Genomic DNA, 25,274 nt, shown 5'->3' with positions numbered 1-25,274 from the left:
TGAGGATTTTCTTTCTGTTCCATAGAAATAGATAATATATTTTCAAGTCCATTATTATTTCTATGTAGTAATTTTTGGTGAAGTGGACACAACAGACAGAAATCATCAGTAATGCCCATCAGGTGCCTCATAAATTGTATGAATGACTTATTTCTTAGGAGACTGCTCATGGCAGCATATGTTACTACAAATTTCTGCTAGTGTATTTTTAAAAAATCTATCACAGCTTTATAGAAAACTAACTTTCCCTAAAATATATTTCTACCTTGACAACTTAAAATTGCCCACAGAGTCTTTAAAAATATAACATGTGAAAAATAATGCTTCATTTTCAACATATTTTCCATGCATATGAATTTTTAAAAAATGCTTTCATCACAAATGTCCAGCATTTTAAAACTGTATCATATTATCTGGTCTAAATTGGATATACTTTCAAAATAAATGCAATTTCCTTGCAACAAAAAGAAAATACATAGATATTTTAAAATGTAGATGGTGAAAAATCAAAGATCAGAAAAGTGACATAGTCAATAGAAATTGAGAATATTTTATTTTAAAAAAGGAAATTTTGTAAGTTATGGCCTACAATCAGGCTCAGTACCTAGTAATGTGACATGTATCAAAACAAAAAAGATGCATAACATGGAGAAAAAACAGCATATTAAACAGTGGATTATAATATTTGCCATCTATTGAGCATCTAGTATATATCAGGAACTATATTAAACCATCTGCACAAATCTCAGTTAATGCATATAACAGAGGGTGGGTATTTTATCTGAAATTTACACTTGGGGATAAATGTTATGTAATACACCAAAAGACAGACATAGCTAATGAGTCTCAGTCTTGGTATTTGAACAAAGAGCTGTCTGGCTCCAAAGCCCATGTTCTTTTGTCAACAGTTCATTGCCTATACCCTCTGCTATAAGATTTTAAGTTGACAACTATTCTAAATTCATTCTACTGCAGGATGACCTCTGAGCAGTAAGCACTCATAATGTCTCTCTGCCCATCAGTATAAAAATTATATTTAACTATTTTAAAAAGCAGCATTAATATGTTTATGGGTGCCCAACTGCAAAGCTAAATCAATAAACCATTTTGATTCTCAAATTATTAGAGTTCCTATCCACAGTATGTCATAGCCCTGCTATGTTGCTTTATAACAGTGTTATATAACAAAAGAAAATCATTCAATGCCAAGTTCATTCAATGCCAAACTCATGTTGCCATTACAGTGTTATTGCATTTCTACTTAAGATGTTTAATGCCACTATGCCTGCCTATGCAGGTGTCTGGAAATGCCATCCCTGCGTACCCAGAGAGTTTGCTCCTGGAAAAATGCTACCTGACCCAGTATTGACATATATTAATCCCTTACTTTAGGAGAGATTGTAGAAACTTCTGATGAGAGAATATATTTATATAAGCTGACAATACTGTGACTTACTGTGTGTGCTTATTTCCTTTATAGGACCAAGGACCATGGTAAAAACAAATACCACTTGGACTGAGATATGAAATATTGAATACTCATAAAACAGGGATGTCCTAATAGCTCCACAGCTATGTAACGTATCTACATAGCTGTTATGATACTGGTTTCACACAGAACATGTGCCAAGGTAGCAGGGGCTTCATGTAATACTAGTTTAGACATGGGGAAAAGAAGAGGGAGATAATGTTCCTTTTAAAAAACTGAGCTTTCTTTTAGTTTTACTTTTTGGCATATCAGGGTGTTTGATAATTTCTAATAGAATAATATATGAGACTTTGAAAAAACATTGGCAAGAGAATTTTATAAATAGAATTTTAAGATAATGTCTAATATACTTAAAACTTTCACCAAACACATATTGCCTCTGAGCACAGCACACTTCTTTATAGTAGATAAGCTCCATGTATCTACATAACAGTCCAGATCTAACATGCACATTGTCTTTAAAAATAAAAATCTCATATTCATTCATTTCTGTACCTGTATATTAGTTTATTTCAGCATGACAATTAATAAACATGTACTACTGCAAAAGTAGCTATTGTTTGGCAAATTAACAGATATTTCACAAACTTGCCATTGATTAATGAACAAAAGCTATGCAGTTTAGTAGTGTTCCTTTTTTAAGCATTTTTGGAGGAGTTAGAAATTCCTTTCAATGAAATCATAGAGCATGAAAAAATATCCAAAAATATTTGCAAATACGGTTTTCTGTGCACTGACTCTGATATTCTCTGAACTTCATGACTGGAATCTTCATCATCACTGTACCCCAAAGTAGAGTCGTTGTCAGTATCTGAATAATCCATAGCAAGGGTTTACATTGACTCTTCTCTTTCTGAAGCAATTCTCTCATGTGTCATGGCTGCTACAGAACTCTATAGTGCATTGATCTCTCTCCGGGAACACAGAGTGTATGAGGCCAAAGCAGAACAGTTTACGCAAAGTAACTGTTCCAGGAGAGGCTCTCCCTTTTCAGCTCTAGAGCAATGTGACTGCTGTCATCAGAGTCCTAGCATTCCCTCGGTGCCAACCTTGATGGAAAGTGACACTACGCCAATGGCTTGACAGCTTACAGCAACCGTGGGTCAGAGCCCTTCATTCTCATTCAAGTGCAACAGGCAACGTCCACAGTTAAACTTAGGACAAAATAAATCCTTTTCATCTCAAAATCAAAGGCAATCATACTACAACACATAGGATGTTCAAAACTGATAGGCTATGACAAGCATCCAAGAGCCACTTGAAATTAGACTTTTTGAATTAATTATGAACTAGAATTGCAGAGTTTGTGGCAAATTCAACTGTGCTATTTGAAAGTTTGGTCCCAGAGGAGGTAAGTGTCGTGAAAAAAAAGTTGTATCAGGCCATTCACTGACTCTACTTCCTATTTAGTCATGAAGTTATTCTAACATGATTTATAACTCCCACACTCCAATAGAACACATACACTAAGTGTAAAATGAATTAATGCAAACAAACACTTGTCTTCTAACCAAGCTTGGCATAGAGTAAGCAACCAATCAACGTTAACTATCATCATCATCGTCATTGTTGTCACTTTAGGATCCTCTGACATCTAGAAAGCATGTTACCCTTCCAGATAGCGTTCCTCTCAAGAAACCTCCTTTCCTAAAATTCTACTCTAAATCAGTCTCCCAATTGTTTTCTGACGCTACCTTCTCAGTTTGTTTTCCTGAATCCTCTTCCTTGGTTCACTAGAAAATAGGCGTTTCTCCAAAATTCTTTCTTTGGCCTTCTTTTTGATTGCTCCAACTCTTCTTATTGGGGAAATCTCACATAATCGTATGGCATCAGCTGTTAGTTTTATATTAATGACTTTTAAGTCTTCATTTCTAACTTTACCTTTCTCCTACTGGACACCCTTGTCTGAAAGTTCCATTGCAACCTCTAATTAAAACCTAACTCATTTTCTTTTAACCTCAAGACCACTGTTTTCCTTGGGTTCCCTATCTGGGTAAATGACATCACCATTCTTGCATTTGCCTAGGCTCAAAAGATTAGATTCATTTTTTTACTCTCCTTTCTCCATCACTGCCTATGATTGATTATACTAGTTGTATCTTTGCCTTATCTCTTATATCCATCCTTGCTTTGCATTCTCATAGCCACTGCTTTACTTTGGGTCTTCACCATCTCTACCCTGGAACGCTGATCAGGCCTTATAACTGACCTCCTTGCCACCACTCTCTCCCTCCTCTAAGTCATATCTCACTTTGTTGCACATTTTCAAATAAAAATCCAGTCATGTCAGTTCTCTGCATGAGAACTTTCAAAAGAAAAAAGAAAAGTTTCTATACTGTCATTTAGAGTTTGAGGTCCTCCACTAACTGACCTCTCACCTTTCCAGGCACTATACAGACTATCCTCTGCTGCACCTGCAACAAATAACTGTTTCCTTAAAATATGCCAGCTATCATCTCCATGCCTGTGCACATGCAGGTGGCTCCTCCAAGAACCGTTTATTCCAGTTCAAACTTTCATCCATGCAAACTACCATGATTTTTCAGTAGCATTTTAAAGGGAAAAAAAATCCACATAAGAAATATGTCTACATACTAAACATGGAAAAAAACATGTAGTTAAACAAAAAAGAGAGAAAATAGAAAAATACTATAATACCATCTGCCAGGAGATAACTAAGGTTAACACCTTGGTGAATATCTTTCAAACACTTTATTATTCTTAAGTATTCACATGTTTCATGAATATAATGTCAATGTTTATTTTAACAAATATTTACTGAGGGCTATTATATTCTGAATGTCTGAACCTTATGGTCTAGTTGGGACAGAAGTTAAATTAGTACGCAAAAAAATGCTGATCAAATAGCATGTAAACATAGATCTAATAGAGAGGATGTCATTTTGCAATTCAGAGGACAGACAGCCGTTTTTGAGGACATTAAAAATTGACCCCCCCCCCCCAAATGAGTTGAATTAGCAAGATGAGTCAGGGAAAGAAAAACATGCAGTAACCCTGAGGTAGGAAATAACTTATTGTAAAACAAAGAAGGTTGAAATTCAGGGATAGAGTAAAAGAAGGCAGGGGCCAGGAGAAACCAGAAAGGAAGGCAGGGTCCCATCATTCAGATCCTGTAGACTAGTCCGAGGATCTACTTTTCAAAAGAGATTGACTAACGGAAACCTTTTTCCTTTACCATATTAATAAAATCTTAAAAACTAGGTGGAAAGCACAAACAGAGGAAACAATTTGTATGAAATAAAGTATTGAGGAAATAATTTTAGATGAGTCATTTTAAAACACTGATGTCCTTTACACTTATTAAAGTAAATGTTACTGTATGGAAATCCATATATTAAAGAATATATCTAAACAGAAAATATGATCTCTGCCCTTTAGAACCTTCCAATGTAGAATATAGGAGTAATGAAAAAACAAATGCATAAAAATCAATGTATTATCAGGAATATATGTCAACTCATGACGAACAAAGACTTGAGTTTGAACTAGATACATTTTCCAGAGTCCACCCAAGGCAGTCTCTGCTTTTTCATTGATAACAGGGACTCATGACATGACCTCAAAGAGGATGTTTCTCTAGGCAGAGAAATGATAAGTGTTACCAATAAAGTAACTCCGAAGTTTATTCTTTCTGGTAACATAGGTGGATATTTCTATTCACTGCATTAATTCACTTTCTGAGAGAATGCAAATCCTTTTGGATCTATACCCATGCAAGGTCACAATAAATAGAGTGATGAATTTGGAAGAACTAAGTTTTCACATTCCTTTTTCATATTACTTCTGCTGGGTTGATGGCATAGTGAATTTTTGATGTGACTTATGAACTCTGCATTCTATGGCATGCTTCAATACAAATGAACGTAGACATTTATTAGATTGAACCAAAGATATTGCTCTTTTTGCAGGCTAAAATGGCCAATTATTGGCAATTTCATGTTTCAACCTAATACATGGAATTAGTGAAAGTGAAAGGGGATGGAAAAGCAATGGCAGAGGGACTTATATTGCTATTTCTTTTCTGTTGTGCTCCCTTTGTGACATAAACCGAACTGACTTGAGCAGTAATCCATATTGCTTCCATATTCCACATGTGATTCCTCTGAATGTTGACATGATTGATGGCATTTGCTCTTCTATCTAGTCATTAAAGATAATTCTCTGTCCATTCTATTGTAACTAGGATAAGAACCACAGAAGAAATTCCGAGTCCTAGTGTTTTGCCGTTGTTATTGTTGCTAGAGTACAAATGGTATATACTTTGTGCTCTGGCTTCAAATATTAAACTCTTTGGTAGAGTCTTACAAATTTAAAGAATGTCTCCCTAGAGTGTATTTTATGGAGAGAAAGAAGAGTTTGTTGTTCTAATTTATTCCTTATTATTATTTTATTAGTTGTTCAGAAGTACAGATTTAGATATTACATTGCCATTGTTTTCTTAGGGGCCTATTTGGTCTATTTCTGAATGATTTACAGGTATTTTCATTGAAGAGGAAAAAAGAAGAAAGAATTTTACTCTAATTAAAATTTAAAAAAAAATCAAACCTGGAGTACATTATAATAATGTTCTATTCATTTACTCAAGTCAAACACTCACTTTCTTCTTAACACTATGCTTCCTCTTCTTTGAACCATACTTCATAATATAATATGGATTAAGAGATCAATAAATCTAATAGCTGTTTTTTTCTTTTCAGATAATGATGCATGTAATTTTGTAATGTAATTGGCCAAATAAAGTTGGAATTTCAGGAGAAGACATTAATAGACAAATTATTCCATGGGTGTTTCATGAGCCGAGTACTTTCAAGAATAAAATAATGCGTGGTATTTTCCTTTTTCTTTGTTTCATCTGTATTCCACAGAGCTGAAAAATGATTCTTCAATTGTTTTCCTATTTTTAAAATAGAGGAAAAAACATATTCAAATGATGACTGGTAAAAACGTACTAAAACTTCAACTGATGCATGTTTGAAATGAATGTTAATTTCCTTGGTCACATATTTCAAAGGATTATTGCCTTCATAAAGTGCCTTCAAGCCAGGAGCGTGTCCTTTCCTATAAAGAATTCTAGACAACATGCCAGAAGAGTGTCTCCTATTTTTTGTTCTATTGCCAATTTAGTGGGTGACCTTGAGAAAATGTCCCATTCTCTGTTTGATTTTTCAGATGTGAAATGGTGATTGAAATCACTGCTCTGTTCTCCTCTGTAATTAGTTTTACCAACATGGAACACTTTTTAAAAGTTCTAATAATTATTATGGTTTTCAATGCTCCTGAGACAATTCATCCCAAATTGAAGGATATTTCTTTAGATAAAAAAGGGTATCATAATCCTGTAATTGTGATCTACCATCTGAATATGTAAGCAGAATATTAACGGCATAGATTTTCACGGTAACATTTTTTATCTGTGACTAAAAATGTATTTTCACATAGAAATCAGACATGTTCATTTGAAATAAGAGAGTCTCATGATCAGAAGTCAAGAACTATGTAATAAATGTTTATAAAATCATTATTTTGACTGGTAAAAATTATATTGAGATTTTAATTGGGCTCTTTTAGGGAAGAGAAATATCTAGAATATTAAAATAAACTGTAAAAGATCGCTTTCTTTTGGTACTTACTCATCAAATATTTCATATTTTGCATTATTTGAATAAAGAGCTAGCTCTCTAAACAAAATTCTTCAATTAATCTAATATGCTATAATTTCATCCAAATCAAAGATTAACTTTGAATCAAAAATAAACAGAAGAAACAACTTAATGGATAAAGAAAGGAGAGTCATGGCTAATGTATAATAAGGCCAATGTATAATAAGGCCAATTTGAATAAAAAGTGTTAAAGTCAAACCACTGCATACAATTTAAACTCCTCAGTTGGCGTTGGTTAGAAAAAACAAACAGGGTATTGAATTTACTACAGTGAGAGAAATGCAAATGCATGTGAATACGCTACTGGTAGGAAAATAATCTAGTATAACCTTTGCAGACAATTCAGCTTTGTATAACAATTCAGCACTATTTTTTAATATTTTTCTTGCAATTATTTATCTCACATACGTATTCATGGTTTGGGGAAATAATGACATTAACAGGATGTTACAAGAGCATTGTGTGTAATAATGTTGGAAATAAATTAAATATCTACCAATGTAGAATTGATTAAATAAAATTTTCTACAATAAGACAAGGAAATATTAAAAAAATTAAAAGAACTGAAGAGAACCTATATGAATATGATCTCCAGGATATCTTGAGTGAAAAGACCATAGTGCAGAACCATGTATAATATGCTTTCATTTATATAAATTACACACACACACACTCACACAAATAAGCATACATTAAAATGCATGAATTATTTTAGGATGCATTAGAAAAAGTAATTATATCCAGGGAAGAGAATGTATGATTAAAGGGTAGAGGAAAGAGGGAAATTACTTCTGTAGCTTTTGAATTTTATACTATGTACCTGAATTACCTGTCATAAAATAAATATATGAAATAATGGAAATTAACTCTTACAAGCAATTTTTGGGTAGAGAGGCTGGTGAGGTCTTTCACTCTCTTGGAAGGCCAAGTCTGTATTGAGTGCATAGGTAGCTATTGTCCATCCCTGGGCCACCCCTCAAGCCTCATCACATAGCCATCCCCAATTAGCAGAGCTAGAGCTAACTTAAGCTGGCCCAGTCTGATCACACTGAAGAGATACCAGCTTTGTAGCTGGGGCAAGTAAAAATACTTGACACAGTATCTTCCCAGTGTCACTTACAACACTGCCTTTTGCCCCGTTTTCATTGGCAGCAATTATAGCGACTAGATGACAAACCAAGGAAGGTATTTTTTGAGCAGGGACATCTGCTTCTTAACACCCTTAACCACAGTTAGGTTGACACTTTGGAGCTCTTAAAAGGTTAAGTTAACAATTCTATTTGTATACAGAAAACATTTCATATAGATATACATGTATGTATATAATAATTAATATATATTTAATATTGCTTTGAGATTGTATTTTTAATATATCCACTAGCAATTGGGAAACAAATTTTTTCTCTATATTTTTCATAATTTATTATTGTCATTATGATTATTATTATTATAGCATGTCTAACCTCAATAGATTCTATTTATTCTTGTTTACCTACTGATAAACCATCATAACTGCCATGCTTCTTCTATTAATCTGGAAAGTTCCTCAAGGATTAACAGTTATCTCTTAATAGTGATTAAGTCCCTCTGTTGTTAATATAAAAACATGCTTTCAAAGTGCAATCAAGGATTTAAGATCACATTGATGAAATTTTCTAATATGGCTTACTCTCTAATCTGAAAACTGCATAAATTAATAAAAATGATTTATTGCTGTAATACAGAAAAGAATGGCATTCATTCATTCATTCACAAACTAGGGTTTCCAGATTTAGCAAATAAAAATACACAGCATCCAATTTAATTTGAATTTCAGATAAACAATGTTTTGGTTTTTTTAGTATGAGTGTCCTATGTAATAATATAATTGCAGTAAAAAAAAATCATAGTTTATCTGAAATTCAAATTTAACTGGTATCTTGTATTTTATCTGGCAACCCTAAATAAGTTTCTGAATATCAACTCTGAGCCAGGTGCTGTCCTAGGTGCTGGGTATACAGGGGGGTAAAGAACAAAATCCTTGGCTTCCAAGACTTTACAGCCTAGTAGGTAAGACAGACTATTGGCAGTTATAATGCAGTGTGATCAGAGTATCAGAGGTGTGAACAGAGTGAGACAGAATCACATGGAAATGTCCCAACCTTGACTGAAAGATGGATTTGGGGAGGAGCATGGATTGATGGTGGAGAGGATCACGGGAAGCTACTTTGAAGAGGTGATGCCTCAGATAAGAACTGATCATGTAGAAACTTGTCAACAGAGAAAGTGAGGTGGTCCTATCACAAGGAACAGCTTGTGGAAAAGCATAAGAAAATCTTGTATATAGGGAACAGCAAGTAATTCATAATGGTTGAAACCCTGGGAGCAAAAAGTAGAGAGAGAAATAAGGCTAGCAGGGTTGGGACAGGAGAAATTATAAATGGCTGTATATTGACTATATACATCTGTGTTAAAAGCACTAGGGAGGCAGGTAGCAAGAGCCATGAACTGTGTATAGCTGAGAATCCTGAGGCACAAATGGGAACAGAGTCGGGTCACCTTTATAATAACAGCTATGGCACAATTCAAGCTGACCAAAAGTTTTAGCTTCATTGATACTTGGGAGAACCAATAATTATTGAGCACTTCTCTGAGCCAGGTATTTGCTGCTTAAAAGTGAAATCTCAATAATACAATCATATGGGGTCAGAAAACTGCCCCTGGGCCAAAACCAGCCAGCAGCCTATTTTTGCGCAGTTCTCAAGGTGTGAATGGTTTTAACATTGTTAAAGGGTTGTTTAAAAAAAAAAAAAGCAAAAACAAACAAAGAATATGTGAGAGAGACCATATGTGATATGCAAAGCCTAGAATATTTGCTATCTGGCTCTTTATAGAAAAAGTTTGCCCACTCCTGAATAAATGAAGAAACTGAAGCATAGTAGAGAGATTCAAGGACCTGCCTGGAGTCATACAGTTAAAAAGCAGCATATCTGGATCTTAAATCAGATTTATCTGTTCTCAGTGTACGTGTCCCTCCACTAATCATGTCATCTTCCTGACCTTGGAAATATCTATCCTTGCCAATTCTGGAGCTATGGTCAATGGGTGTTATTCTGCAGGCTGTGTTTGCCTTGACCATCCTAGTGAGGTAACAGCATAGGCATGAACTCACTTTCGCCTAATCCCAAGTGCACTGCTGTATAAAAAACTGCCCTGCCACTCCCTTCCATTCTGGTGATTTTATGCATCTACATCCCGAGGGCAGACAATCTAATCAGGCCCAAGTATTTAATTAATGTTTTCTGGGCAGTAACAAAAATGGAATCTACACTGCAACTAATTACTTAGCAAGTCAACAATAACTTTTGCAGACTTTACATCTGAAATGGCTTAAAAGAAAATGCTCAATAAATAGAATCTGTAGTTTAATAAAACGTACCATTTGATAGATTTTTAAAGATCATACAGCAAATAACCTGTTAATTAAGTAATGTCTTAATGAAACTTTCAATAATCTTAATTATGGTATCTAGTGGTTTTAATTAGGTGCAGCTACAACACAAGGCTGTGTTGTAACAACCATCTGAACATAGCAACCATCAGTTGCTATATTCAGTCAATCACAAAACTGAGAAATCGATCTTATCTCACTACCAGACAGTCATAGCTAGTATTTTGATCTGTAGAGCAGAGCACAGTCAGTTATCACTCTGTCAGATATATGTTGTATTATTTTATCTATTCTGCCCCCAAGTTTGTGGGTTGATATCCTTTATGAACAAAGCAGCCAAATCTGCTTTTCTAATTCGTAGTGCATTTAACGGTCAGTTTTATTCTTTCCTCCTTCTGTCCCTCTCTCTCTCCCCCCTTTTCTTCTTCTTTCCATCCATCCATTGATCTATCCATCCATCCATCCAATTACTGTGTCTAAAATGTGTAAGAAACCACGTTATATGCTATGACAGATACAGCAGTGTACAATGTAGAGTCCTTACTCTCAAGAAATTATAGTTTAATAAAGGCAAGTATAAGAGGTTGGAAACAAACCTTTATTTCATGCAAATGATAGACTAGCAACTATGCAAATAATTTTTTAACAATAAGTAGTATTTACTGAGTGATCATCATACGCCAATTTCTGTGATAGGGATTTACACTTCAGAACTTCATCTTCACAACGTTATAATTAGTTACTATTATACTTTCCCAGTTTGACAAATGAAGAAACTACAGTAAACAGAGATTAAGCTGACGAATGGCATCAGGGCATCCCAAGGCCATGGCATCCCAAGGCCATAAAGCTGATGAACGGCAGAGCAGGGATTCACATCCAGATAGTCTGACCATAGGTACCACATGCTATACTTCTTCTACCACAAATTATCATATTTGATCCTCACAACAATCCTATAATAGATACATTTTCTGTGTCTTCTCAGAGCACCATCAACACAATTCTCTAATAATGTCCTTTACTCTAACCCCACCCAGGTGAACGTTTGATAACCCTTTCCTTTGCCTCTAGGCTCTTACGCTCATAGCTGCTTGGAGATAAATGGCCAGGGCCAGTAGGCTATGTTTGATCCTGACCAAAATGACCAATCAGATTCTGTTTAGGGGGAACTGAAAATCAAGGACACTTGTAACTGAGAACAAGTGGGAGCTCCAGTTAAGAAATCTCTACTGTATGGATAGAAAAGGCAGAGAAAACAGGTCCGCAACAAGAAAGATTGAGAGATGTGCACAGAACAGCTGAGATCAGAGAGAGAAGCCTATTTGTTTTAAATGGATTTCTGGGCTGCTCATTAGAGTTTTGGGAAGGTGCAAGTTGGTTCCATAAAATAGCTCATTATCCCTCCAATATGGTCCCTTTTGGAGTCATACTTGTTGCTTAAAATTAAAAGAATTACTATTACACATACGATCCATATGCTTATCTCCATGTATCAGCTGGGAAAACAAGTTCCAGGAGTTTATGTGAGAAGCACAAAAATAATTATAATACAAGGGAGGGGAGAGTAAAATCCCACAAGCTAAGTATATATGAAGCAGTCTGGAAGGAAAAGAAATAAACTGCATGTAGGTAGAAACCTCAGTAATGGCTATATAAAAGAGAAGACATTAACCAGGCCTTAAAATATTGACAGAATTTGGTTTTGTAATAATAGAAGAAAGAGTGTTCTAAATTGAGGGGACAGCATGAATGATGGAGTGTGTTGACAAGTTCAACTTCACTGGAGCCAAACTGGACTGAGGGCATTTGGAAAAGTCAGCCAGAATGGTAGGCTGGGGCCAGATTGTAATAGGCAGAGAATACTAAGCTGTGACACGCCTACATTTTAATTATTTATTTAAGGGCATGTAGGTGACATGGTCATAAGCCTTAAGAAAATCCTTCTAGCAATGTAAAGTAGCACGTGAGAAGAAACAAAATAAGGAAAGAGCACTTAGGAGTATAATGAAAAGATAAAAAAGGCTTGAGGAAGTAACTTCTTAAGATTCATGATGTCTTCATTAAGCAGGTGAATGGTCTGCCTTAATAGAGCTCACCATCAACATCCACCCCAAAAAGTCAAAAAGAGCTCCCCACCACAAACACAAAGCTTAAAAGAATGTGAATAATTATATAAATATATGGACCACCAACACCAAATATGTTGAAATTACGCATACTCTAGTGTGTCATAGATCATTCTTTTTCCTGGAAGGGTTAGAGTTAGGGTTGGGGTTAGTTTTCTCATCCACAAAACGTGTACCTAGGCAGAAGGCAGGGGAAAAGGCAAAGGCAGAGAAGCCAGATAATTATAATAAAATGTAAATATAACTAAAATTAAAAATGATATGGCCAGACACAGAGGAGAGCAGCTGATGTCTTCTAGTTGGGAACATTTTAGCACAGGCTTCCTGGGGAATCTATGGTTGAATTGAGTCTTGGATCAGTGGTGGTGGGAAGCGTGGACAGGCATTTTAGGCAGAGACGATCCTGTGAGCAAAAGCAGACAGTTGCAAACAGTAGAGAAACTACAAACACTTCTGTGTTTTTTGGAGCACTAAAGTAAGAGCCGGGGAGTAACAAGATATCAGGCTGGAGAGGAAGGCAGAAGCCAGATCACAGAAGCACCTAGAGAGAGGTCCAAACTATTTAACACGAGATATAAGGAATGAACTCTCAAATAACACTGCACAAGTGTCTCCAGGAAACTTCTTAGCACAGAGGCATCACCTTGATCCTCAGGAACAAACTATTTATAACTAGAGAAAGCCTAAAATTAGATAGGATGAAAACATTCCCACTGACATACACAAAAGAGATCATCTGTCAGCAACCAACTTCCTGAATTACATTTAAAACATCTCTTAGTGTCAAAGCAGTAGGATGGTTAAGACATGAATAACTACCATCTTTACTAAGAGATTTTAGTAAGAACAGAAAAACATGCCTATATATATATATACCATCTTTTGTAATATACAAATCCTATAATCCTGGGTGAGGGTGTCAACAAAGGCTGTCATTACACTGCTAAGGAAGCAAAATTGTTAAAACAAAATGTTATTATAATAGCTGACATTTTTGTGCATGTACTAGGCACTGTGCCATGTGCTCTAAATAAACTGTCTCAAGAAGATGTATCTGAAATTACTTCCCACAAATATTTTTCCTACCACTTTTCTGATATTGTATGATACCTGCAATGTCTGATGTTGTATGATATCAGAAAATAAAATTGAAAAATAAGCTGGTTGTATCATTATCTGGTTTGACAGGAACATTTTTAGAAGCTACAGCTGCCCTATTAGGAAAATAGTGGAGTGGGAGAACAAAGGAGTACCCAAATTTTGTGTTCAGGAAAACAATGTGTTTTCTAGAACCTGCCTACTACAGCTCAGAAGCTCTTGATCCTCTTCCTAGTCGCTCTCCCTCTGGGATCTGTGATGACTTCCTGATTATAAGGTTGTACTTCATACTCACTAAAATTATCCTTCTTCCTCAAAAGTAATATAAAATTTCACTTTAGACACCTTTAGTGTCATTATAATAGTTATCTAACTGAGAAGAAAGTTATATTAATGGATTATGTACATTTAAGGCAGTTTTTCATAATAATAAACTCTAAGAATGGGCCAGTCCCAGACTTTAAATTTAGAACAGTATAGTGAACACAATCAGAAGAAAAACAGACCAGCTGTTCCTTTGCCCTGCTTATTTATAGTACACTGAACGAGAAATGATTGGCCACATTATACATGACAAAGCAAAATGTGATCCACTAGGGCAGTGATATTTGGACCAACTCCTAAGCAAACCACATCTTTGTTTGGCATCTTTGCCAGGTCATTGTTTGAAGATGGAACAAAGACAAGGGTGCTTCTTTGTCATCATGGTGGACATTGCAGGGGTTAGACAGAGATCTCTGAAGACACATGTACACACTCAAAATCTTACAAGATTATTTTACCAGCTTTCATAGGGATTAAAAGTGGTCACCTCTTGCACATCTACGGCTTCTTTGGCATAATTTCATTTTGATCATGGATACTTTAACATCTAAATTCTCTTCAAGAGTTCAAAAAGAAAGATGGCATGTAAGAAGGAATATACATGAAACCAGAAAAACTGAACTCAATATTTTATTACTCCCCATACAAGTTCTGGGATATCAGGCTGGCGTTCAACCTCTCTGAACCTCCATCTCCCCTTTGTAAAGTGAGGATAGTACATACAAATATTTAGTTGGTGTGTATGCATGCACGTGCCTCTGTGTGTGTGTGTGTGTGTGTGTGTGTGTGTGTGTGTGTGTGTGTGTGTGTAATTTGAAAAACAAAACAGAAATGTTCTAAAACAACCACTGGAACCCAGACATGTGCAACAACTAGATAGATCCATGTTATGTTGTGGAAATTTATTATTTTTTGTGATACATTTTTACTATTTTGATATAGTCTAGGTGATTTTGCCAGCCATATTCTATTACACATGGCAAATCATATTTTCTATCTTATTTATGGTTTCCAAGTGGGATTAAGCAATAAGCAGCAGAATTTTTGAACTGACAAATAATACCCAAAGGCAACATTGAAAAGCAACACACTGATGATGAAAACCTATGGCCCATAGACTCACAGGGCCTGAGCTTCATTACTTTACATGGTAAGAATGTACCAAAACATTGTCATCTTATTAAACAATTGCTACTTTTAATATCTTTTCGATATTTTCCAGACAATCTATTTAGAACATTGAGATATGAGATAAAGTGCAACATTTTAAAAGTTCAACTGATTATTTACAGGGATTATTTTGAAAAATAAGTAATAATCTTGTTCATGATATTGTAAATATTTTGAGACACTCCGGAGGTTAGAGAAAGTTTCCCAAATAACTCTCACTGCTCTGCAGGCTTTACATAAAAATGTCATTTCTCAAACTCTCAAACTCATTTGAGAATTTAAAATATTAACAGTTTAGTTTCATTATAAGTCTAATTTCGTAAACGCTGTTTAGCAATTAAAATACAACAGAATAGATAGAGAAGCTGTTAATAGATAGGAAGACACAGCTGTGTCTTTCCCAACGGTTTAGGTCTTTGTCTAAAATGCACTGCTTTGTCAAAAGAGTATTTTTAAGGTAACCCTTCCATTGATTTTCAATGACTTGAGGAAGCTGAGGGTATTTCTGTTTTTGGGTAACCTCTTGTTCTGGTCATTCTATTGGCTGGGAATTGGCTACCCTTGTGGGTCTACTGCAAAATTTTCACACTCTGCCACTTAACAGCATTCTGTGTATGCTTTCGAGACCTCATTCAAATCCATTCTTTCTGATGATACTTTTCCCAACTCCTCTGATTCACACTGGTCTTGGGGGGAATCAGGACATCCTATGACATCTAAAGGTAACGTGATGGGACTTTCCTGGCAGTCCAGTGGTTAAGACTCTGCACTTCCACTGCAGGGGCACGGGTTCGATCCCTGGTCAGGGAACTAAGATCCCGCATGCTGCACAGCGTGGCCAAAAATAAATATAAATAAATAAATAAGATGTGAGACTTCTTAACAACACACATGTTAATGTGACAAAATTGGGTATGCAAGTAATTTGTTACTAATAATAGCTGAAAGGTACTTTTGAAAAATTTATTTAAAAATTTATTTAAAAAATTTATTTGAAGACTAGAGTAGCTTCAGGATTATCTCTATAATAAAGACACTCTCGTTAAGTGTTTTTACATTTGCTTTCTTGAATTGAAAGAAATGGAAGAAATAACCAGGAACTACCATAACTCAAAATTTATGCTACAGGCCTTAATGCTTCTCACTAGGGCCATCTATGATTTATGCCACAGGAGGAAAAACAAAACAAAAACTATGAAGTTCTGACCTAAACTAAACAATCTAGAACTTCCTTACATGCTGTTTTATGTTACTCCCTAAGGATTTAATATATGTAAGTTACTTCTCTCACTAACCTGTGAGTTTCTGGAGGAAGAGGGTTTCAAATGTAGCAAGTAAAAATAGATTTAGCAAATATTACATGGGACACATTTATACTAAAAAAAATCATTGTTTATCTGATATTCAAATGTAACTGGGTGTCCTGTGTTTTATCTGGCAACCCTAGTCAAGAAACAAGTCATGCTGATTAGTTCTTTCTGTCTCCAACATGCCTGGTTCAGTGCTGGACGCCTGGAGGGACTTCATTAAATACTTATGAATTGACAGTTTAGAGACTCTATTATTTCATTGCTATTTTAAAAATAAGCATTGAAGGAAAAAAAAGAAAAAAACAATCATAAACAAAAGTGAATGTTCACCTCTCTGGATGATTTCAAAGAGGAACTAAGAGAAGAGCCCAGAGCTCCATTCTATCCTATGTTGCAATCCTGCATGGTACTCTGCTACATGCTACAAAGCCAAGGATAACTTAATGACATGATGCCTTAGGTCCACATGGCACTTCAGGGTTATTATCTCATTCTTACCACAGTTAAGTTTCAAAACAAATCAAGTCTACTTCTCACCAACTTCTTGAATATGTATTCAAGTATAACCAACTGTAAAACACAAGTGATCCAGCAGCCTAAAACCTAATATGGAGTGTCTTTGTATGCATCGTAATTTCTTCTTCCTTCCAGAATTGGAGACAATTTAGACCCAGATGTAGGCTTCTTCTAGTTGGTAATAAAGTAAAGCTGTTGTCTCTTAATTTCACTAAACAATAAAGCAACATAGCAACATTCTACTTTGCATATAAATTTGATGAGTTCCTCCTCATAAGATTTTAAGAAAATATGAATGAGAAAAGACTTTTTACTGGTTACAAAATAGCATCTGTGCGGCCTCCATTTAGTTGTCCATTTTTAAACCTTTTTAAAAATACTGTCAATACAGATCAAATGAAAGTAGATACGACCTCTAGTCAAATGAAATTAAAACTATATTTAGATTTCCATATTCTTCCAGAAAAGTGAAGAAGAATATTGCACACTTGTGGTTGGATTCTGAAATTCAAGAGCTCACAAAATGGGTATATAGAAGAGCTAAATTCCAAAAAGGTTGATTAACTTTTGTTTTATCAGATTTGGTGCCACCAACAGAGTGGTATAAATTAAGCAAATAATGAATATGACAACTTAGCTTACGAAGAAATAAGATATTTTCAATTCTCAAACTACGTCTTACAGGAAGAAACTCTTTTAGGACTTTAGAGAAGGAACTCCCAGATATTATTTACTCCATCTTTTTATACCATATATATATACCAATATCTATATATTCCCTCTTTCAAGGTATTTTTCCATGTCATAATAGAAACTTACTAAAAAAATGTCAAATAATCAAAAGGCTCAGCAGAGGTGGTCTCATTAATAACTTCCTTTTTCTACCCTCCAGGGTGATAAAAAAAAATATCTTGCTCATAAACAACTATAAGACCACAGCAAATGGTAAGTCATTTCACCAGGTAAAGGATGAAGTAATGTTGAAAGGTATTGGGTGTGTACTGCATTGGACACTGTACTTTGATGATTATAAAAATAAGGCGACATCAATTTTTAACCATCCCAAATGTCTTCCTTTACAACTCACTCTACAGTATGGTCTTTAACAATCAAAATATCATCATTAAATCATTCCTTCAGAGAATTGCATTTTATCTATTACTTCATTGTCCATTTGACAGCTAACGTGACATTTAGCGATAAATCAGTGTGTTCGAATGTAAATAGATATACATGTACACTAAAAATAAGTATGAAAACACAGTCATTATCTAATCATTTGTGCAGAGTAGGACAGCTAAAAATTCAGGATTTATGTTTACTTTTAAATTGGAGTTAGAAGGTAATTAATTCCAAGTTAAAATAATAATTTATGGGCTATACATATATTTTTAAAGTTATGGTAGAAGATAGCTCATTTAGTCACAGAACTAAAGGCTGATTTTAATTTATTTTTTTCTAAGACTTATTTTTCCTGACCCTGAGAAGTACCTAGTAAGATATATAAATCCTAATATGTGCATTTTATTGACTCAACTGGTAGCTTAAAACTAAGGACCACCCAGATGCTATTTTGTATAAAGAAAAAATGAGACTTTTGAACTCATTTAATTTTCTTTAATTAACATTACAATCAAAAGAATGAAATTAGAACACTTCCTAACACCATACACAAAAATAAACTCAAAATGGATTAAAGACCTAAACATAAGGCCAGACACTACCAAACTCTTAGAGGAAAACATAGGCAGAACACTCTATGGCATAAATCACAGCAAGATCCTTTTTGACCCACCTCCTAGAGAAATGGACATAAAAATAAAGATAAACAAATGGAACCTAATGAAACTTCAAAGCTTTTGCACAGCAAAGGAAACCATAAACAAGACGAAAAGACAACCCTCAGGATGGGAGAAAATATTTGCAAATGAAGCAACTGACAAAGGATTAATCTCCAAAATATACAAGCAGCTCATGCAGCTCAATACCAAAAACACAAACAACTCAATCCAAAAATGGGCAGAACACCTAAATAGACATTTCCCCAAAGAAGATATACAGATTGCCAACAAACACATGAAAGAATGCTCAACATCACTAATCATTGGAGAAATGCAAATCAAAACCACAATGAGGTATCACCTCACACTGGTCAGAATGGCCATCATCAAAAAATCTACAAACAATAAATGCTGGAGAGGGTGTGGAAAAAAGGCAACCCTCTTGCACTGTTGGTGGGAATGTAAATTGATACAGCCACTATGGAGAACAGTATGGAGGTTCCTTATAAAACTAAAAATAGAACTACCATATGAACCAGCAATCCCACTATTGGGCATATACCCTGAGAAAACCATAATTCAAAAAGAGTCATGTACCACAGTGTTCATTGCAGCTCTATTTACAATAGCCAGGACATGGAAGCAACCTAAGTGTCCATCGACAGATGAATAGATAAAGAAGATATGGCACATATATACAATGGCATATTACTCAGCCATAAAAAGAAATGAAATTGAGTTACTTGTAGTGAGGTAGATGGGCCTAGAGTCTGTCATACAGTGTGAAGCAAGTCAGAAATAGAAAAACAAATACCATATGCTAACACATATATATGGAATCTAGAAAAAATAAATGGTTCTGATGAACCTAGGGGCAGGGCAGGAATAAAGACACAGACATAGAGAATGGACTTGAGGACACGGGGAGAGGGAAGGGTAAGCTGGGATGAAGTGAGAGAGTGGCATGGACTTATATATACTACCAAATGTAAAACAGATAGCTAGTGGGAAGCAGCTGCATAGCACAGGGAGATCAGCTCGATGCTTTGTGACCACCTAGAGGGGTGGGATAGGGAGGCACAAGAGGGAGGGGTATGGGGATATATGTATACATATAACTGATTCACTTTGTTATACAGCAGAAACGAACACAAAATTGTAAAGCAATTATACTGCAATAAAGATGTTAAAAAAATTAACATTACTATCATTTCTCCTAAATTGCCTATATACATATATTTCTTTCTATGCAAAATATAGACCAAATTTGAGCTAAACACAAAGGTTCAGCTGAAATAGATTCTGCTAAAATTTACTGAGCAGTCATTTCATTCTAGCACCATGCCAACAGTGCTCATATGCATTACTGCATTTAACCTTCACCAAAAGTCCCTTGAGGTAGGTACTAAGATCACTGGTTTATACCTGAAGATGTCACTGATCATCTCCTACACGCCACTGGCTGCTCTGTACTTTGAAAAGCTATAGGAGTCACTGAGTGAATCATTTCACAGAATACTGAATTTTAGTGTCTCGTATTTTTATGTAATTTTGTTTGAATAATTTGTCTTTGACCTCTTGAAAGAAGGGACTATTCTTATACAACACACCTGGCAAAGAGTCACATAAACAACAGATATTTTTAAATGATTCCATGTATAAATAAATGAATGCCTATTGATAGGCAGCTGGATTCTATAGTTATTTTCGTAGCTTCTCATTTCCATCAGCAGAAATAAGGGGAAGCGCTATTATATGGTGCTGAAGTCTTTTCATACTCTATAATATGATACGGGAAGGTAAGCAGATGAGTAGAAACAGTTCAGTACTGTAGCAGACACCACCAGTGCTCTGTCCATTTCCCGTTGGGTCTCTTTTACCATTGTAGTGCACACAGGCTCATGATGTATTGATATTTTCCCTCCCCAAAACCCAAGTTAGGTCTTCTTAAGGGAGGAATGCCCTCAGGCAACTGGAATCTATTTGTCTATAAGCAAGCAGGAAATGCCAGGGGATTTACTCTGAGAGGATAGTCTGAACCAATGACTAGGTTGTAGCGGCAGAACTACTTCGATCCTCTTGTCCTCAATCGGTGCAGTGCAACTTTGAAGTATGACCCACACTGTTTCTAGATCTTTCCCTGCAGGACCGAACCAACTTTACGCTCCCTGTGATTTTGCTTCATATTACTCCCTTGCTTGTGTTTCTTTACCTCTTCTTTCCATTTCCTCACTCCTGTATCTATTTTTCCTGGCAACACTTCGTAGACAAGTTGCTTTTACAGGAATCTTAGTTTCAAATTTTGCTTCCCAACCTAAAACAAATGTCTCCTACCATATAGCCACAATGCACTGGAGACACTAAAAATAGCTTGTGAGTTTTACTTAAAAGCCTCAATTAAAGAATGACCCAGGGGGGCTTCCCTGGTGGCGCAGTGGTTGAGAATCTGCCTGCCAATGCAGGACACACGGGTTCGAGCCCTGGTCTGGGAAGATCCCACATGCCGCGGAGCGACTGGGCCCGTGAGCCACAATTACTGAGCCTGCGCGTCTGGAGCCTGTGCCCCGCAACGGGAGGGGCCGCGATAGTGAGAGGCCCGCGCACGGCGATGAAGAGTGGCCCCCGCTTGCCACAACTAGAGAAAGCCCTCGCACAGAAACGAAGACCCAACACAGCCAAAAATAAATAAATAAAAAATAAAGTAAACAATGCGTTTAAAAAAAAAATACATTTATAAAAAAAAAAAAAAAAAAAAAAAGAATGACCCAGGGGCTTCCCTGGTGGTGCAGTGGTTGAGAGTCTGCCTGCCAATGCAGGGGACACGGGTTCGAGCCCTGGTCTGGGAGGATCCCGCGTGCCGCGGAGCAGCTAGGCCCGTGAGCCACAACTGCTGAGCCTGCGCGTCTGGAGCCTGTGCTCCGCAACGGGAGAGGCCGCAATGGTGAGAGGCCCGCGCACCGCGATGAAGAGTGGCCCCCGCTTGCCACAACTAGAGAAGGCCCTCGCACAGAAACGAAGACCCAACACAGCCAAAAATAAATAATAAATAAATAATAAGTTAAAAAAAAATTAAAAAAAAAAAAAAGAATGACCCAGCTGTAATCAATAACCCTGCGTTAGGCAGAAAAATGAACTCCCTAACACGTCCACTTCCTAATCTCAGGACCTGTGAATGTTACGTTACATGGCAAAGTGGAATCAAGGCTGTAGATGATATTAAGGTTTCAAATCAGCTGACCTTAAAATAAAGAGATTGTCCTAGATTATTTAGGTGAGCCCAATGTAATTACAAGGGTCCTTAAAAGAGGAAGATGGAGACAGAAAAGAGAGAGTCAGTGTTGTGGTGTGAGAGACTCGGCAGGCCATTGTTGGCTTTGAAGATGGAAAGGGTCCATAAGCAAAGGATTACTGGAAACCCTGAGAAGCTATAAAAGGCAAAAAAATTCTCCCCTAGAACCTCCAGAAAGGAACACAGTCCTGCCAAGACCTTGATTTTAGCCTAGTGAGACTCATTTTGGATTTCTATCCTCCAGAACTGTAAGATAATAAATTAGCGTTGTTTAAGCAATTAGGTTTAGTGGCTAATTCATTATAGGAGCAATAGGAAACTAATACAACCACTGTTAATTTAATTCTGGCTCTGGAAGCTAGTGGCTAGGCGGCTGTGGGCAAGATATTTTAACCTCTCTGGGCCTCACCTGTCTTATGGATAAAATAACTATCTACCTCATAGGGTTGTTCCGAAGACTGAGACAATACATATCAATTACTTAGAAGAGTATTTGGCCTAGTAAGAATTCGCTAAATGCTAGTTACTCTGTTACTGTTGTTATTAAGTGCACCGTATTCCTGGGAAACTTGGAACTTTTTCTTCCTCTGTGTTTATGTTAATCTGCGTGGTATGAGTAGGGTTTGAAGAAAAGAGCCATGCAATATACAGGTAAAGAAATGCCATTCTGGTGCTCTGCTCCGTGAGGTTCATGTACGCTAAATGGACTTAACAGAATTAATCAAATATGTGGTATAGTTACCGTAAAATTATGTCAAATCCATGTTCCTTAATATTTTTCAGACCAAACAATATGGTGACAATGAAATACAAACTGGACACCTGTCACCAAAGTGTAGGCAGTATTAGAGATATAGCCTTTGAAAGAAGTATTCTATCATCATACTAAGGCAGGAATGCAGTAGAAAAATAAATCTGCTTATATATTTTTATCAGAATTACTTCAGAAATGCAAGGATATATGCTGACATGAATTCTGAATATTAAAGCTAAACAAGACATACATTCATCAATATGAATGGCACATATGTGAACGTACAAATCTTGCAAGATTGTTTGCATATAGCAATCAAATTATCTTGACCAAGAAGCCTTAATAGAAGTTCTTTAGATGACCTTTAATGAATATGCTCTGGGAGCAGAGCAGAAACATCAGAAATGAAAAAGAACTGAAAGTAGCATTAAAAATGTCATTTCCTTCAAGCTATGTTTCTTTATAAAAGAAACTTAATTCTTCCCTTGTGTTGGTAAAATCCCAGTTAGTACCAAAACAGCTGTAAATAAGAGGTTGGAAACAATTAAAATGAAGTAAAGGTGATCCACAGAGTCAACACTATAGACAATATGAAACAAACAAAGCGATTTTAACAATTCATCCTGGGAAAATGTTCTCATTTTGGCCATAATTTTAGGCAAAGTGAGTATTTTCTTGGTAGCAGGTATTTCTATTTCCTCTCAGAGGGATAAAGGAAGACTTTTAGCACAGTTGCCAGTTTTTTTTTGTTTGTTTGTTTTTTAAAGGAAGTTACAGAGACCCACTCAGGCTGGGATCATCTTAGCTTAATTTGGATCAACAGTAAAGCCATAGCATCTTACTCACTGGTATGGTGACAAAGATCAGCTACTTATTCAGAAAATAAAAATGAAAATACGGTTTCACTGTACAGACTGCACATTAGATGTATTCTGGCACGTGATAAATGCACACCCTGTACCACTGCAGGGCCAGGTGGGCATGTTTCTAACTCCATTAGTGTTACTGGAAAAGAATCCAAATTCCTCTTCCACTGATTCTGGACTTGTGCTAACTCTTCCCTAGAGATAGCAACAGAAGCATTAAAAATAAAATCAACTACTAAAATACAACATTAGCAAGCCCTTCCTTTACCTCACACCAAAGGGGATTTCTGCACAGCTTTTTCACTTGGCATTCAATTTACTGTGCTGTGAGAAGGGTGAGAATATCCCAGGGCAGGAAGCCCTACCCCTCACTGAATTTATTAGTAGTCCATAATCCCAGGGCTGGACTCATCTGGAAGTGCCACTGCCATCTGTAGCTTATGGAAGTTCTTGAAGGCCCTCCTTGTTCCCCTGTAAGTAGGTCATTGTAAGAATACTAGCACTACTGTCATCAACAAAAATAATAAAATCCATGGTATCAGAAGCAGCAGCCATATGCCAGAAATGTGTTGCAAGCCTTATCCTGTTTCTACCATATTCTCTACCTATGAGGGCTGTGCTCATATCTTCATTATTCCTGATGAAGAAAAGGAGGCCCCCAGAATGAAGTAAAGCCAGGACTGCATGACTATCAAGTGGCAAGCCAGGCTTCTACATCAGGTCTGTGATTCCAAAAGTAACCCTCCTGGTATCTAAATCACTATGAAAGGTAACATCTTAAAGGCGATCTTGTATCAAATTTTACTTTGATCTGGTAAAAGGTGATATAGATGGAGATTATCCTTTGAACCCTCTGTGATCTACTTCTTCTATTTCCCATACACATCTCTCCACCCTACTCCAACCACCACCCTGTAATTCCTTCTAGGATTCCACGCATTTTAAAGGAAAACAGAGAAAAGATGATCCACGCTAACAGGACTATATCAAAATACTGTGTGACATTGTGACGCTATAGTCAGTGAATCACGTAGGGTACAAGCAGTCTTTCCAGGGCTTTTTACAGGGGAAGACCTCATCCTCGACTTTGACTCTTGCGAATTAGTCACCACATAATTCTATAATACAGTGACTCACTATAAATCTGTCTTTCTGAACAATTTGGAAGAGCGCTGTTTTAAGGTTTTCCACATTTTCTACCCTTTTGCTCTCCACGTTATATACACTGAAACAGCTCCTGTTACTACTGGCAGCCACAAGTGCAAGACAACTAAGATAACTATGAAATTATGCTGTTATTTTATGAACAGATTCTGTTTCGAAGTATTCTATACAACTGCAGACTTCCATAATTAATTCTGCAATGGCAACTTAACTAGAACAGTCCACTGATTTTACAATCTCATCCTTTTCTTACCTTGTTGTCACTTACTGAAA

The 25,274-nt window shown here is 36.2% G+C and overlaps 1 protein-coding gene across 3 annotated transcripts in view; it reads right to left on the bottom strand.

Annotated features, from left to right (window-relative positions):
- PRKG1 (protein kinase cGMP-dependent 1) overlaps window positions 1-25,274 on the bottom strand; it is a 1,231,781-nt gene that overhangs the window by 139,359 nt on the left and 1,067,148 nt on the right. Inside the window, exon 1 of one of the 3 annotated variants that reach the window (XM_059899097.1) lies at window positions 2,228-2,432. The exons of the other annotated variants lie outside the window; for them this stretch is intronic. Coding sequence (XP_059755080.1) covers window positions 2,228-2,313 — 86 coding nt within the window. The 5' untranslated portion in view covers window positions 2,314-2,432. Of the gene's footprint in view, window positions 1-2,227; window positions 2,433-25,274 lie in introns of those variants that run through there. 3 annotated transcript variants of the gene reach the window in all.

This window comes from Balaenoptera ricei, chromosome 16, assembly GCF_028023285.1.
Source record: "Balaenoptera ricei isolate mBalRic1 chromosome 16, mBalRic1.hap2, whole genome shotgun sequence".
In the NCBI taxonomy this organism is placed as follows: Eukaryota; Metazoa; Chordata; class Mammalia; order Artiodactyla; family Balaenopteridae; genus Balaenoptera; species Balaenoptera ricei.
This window is presented reverse-complemented; position numbering and strand designations above follow the sequence as displayed.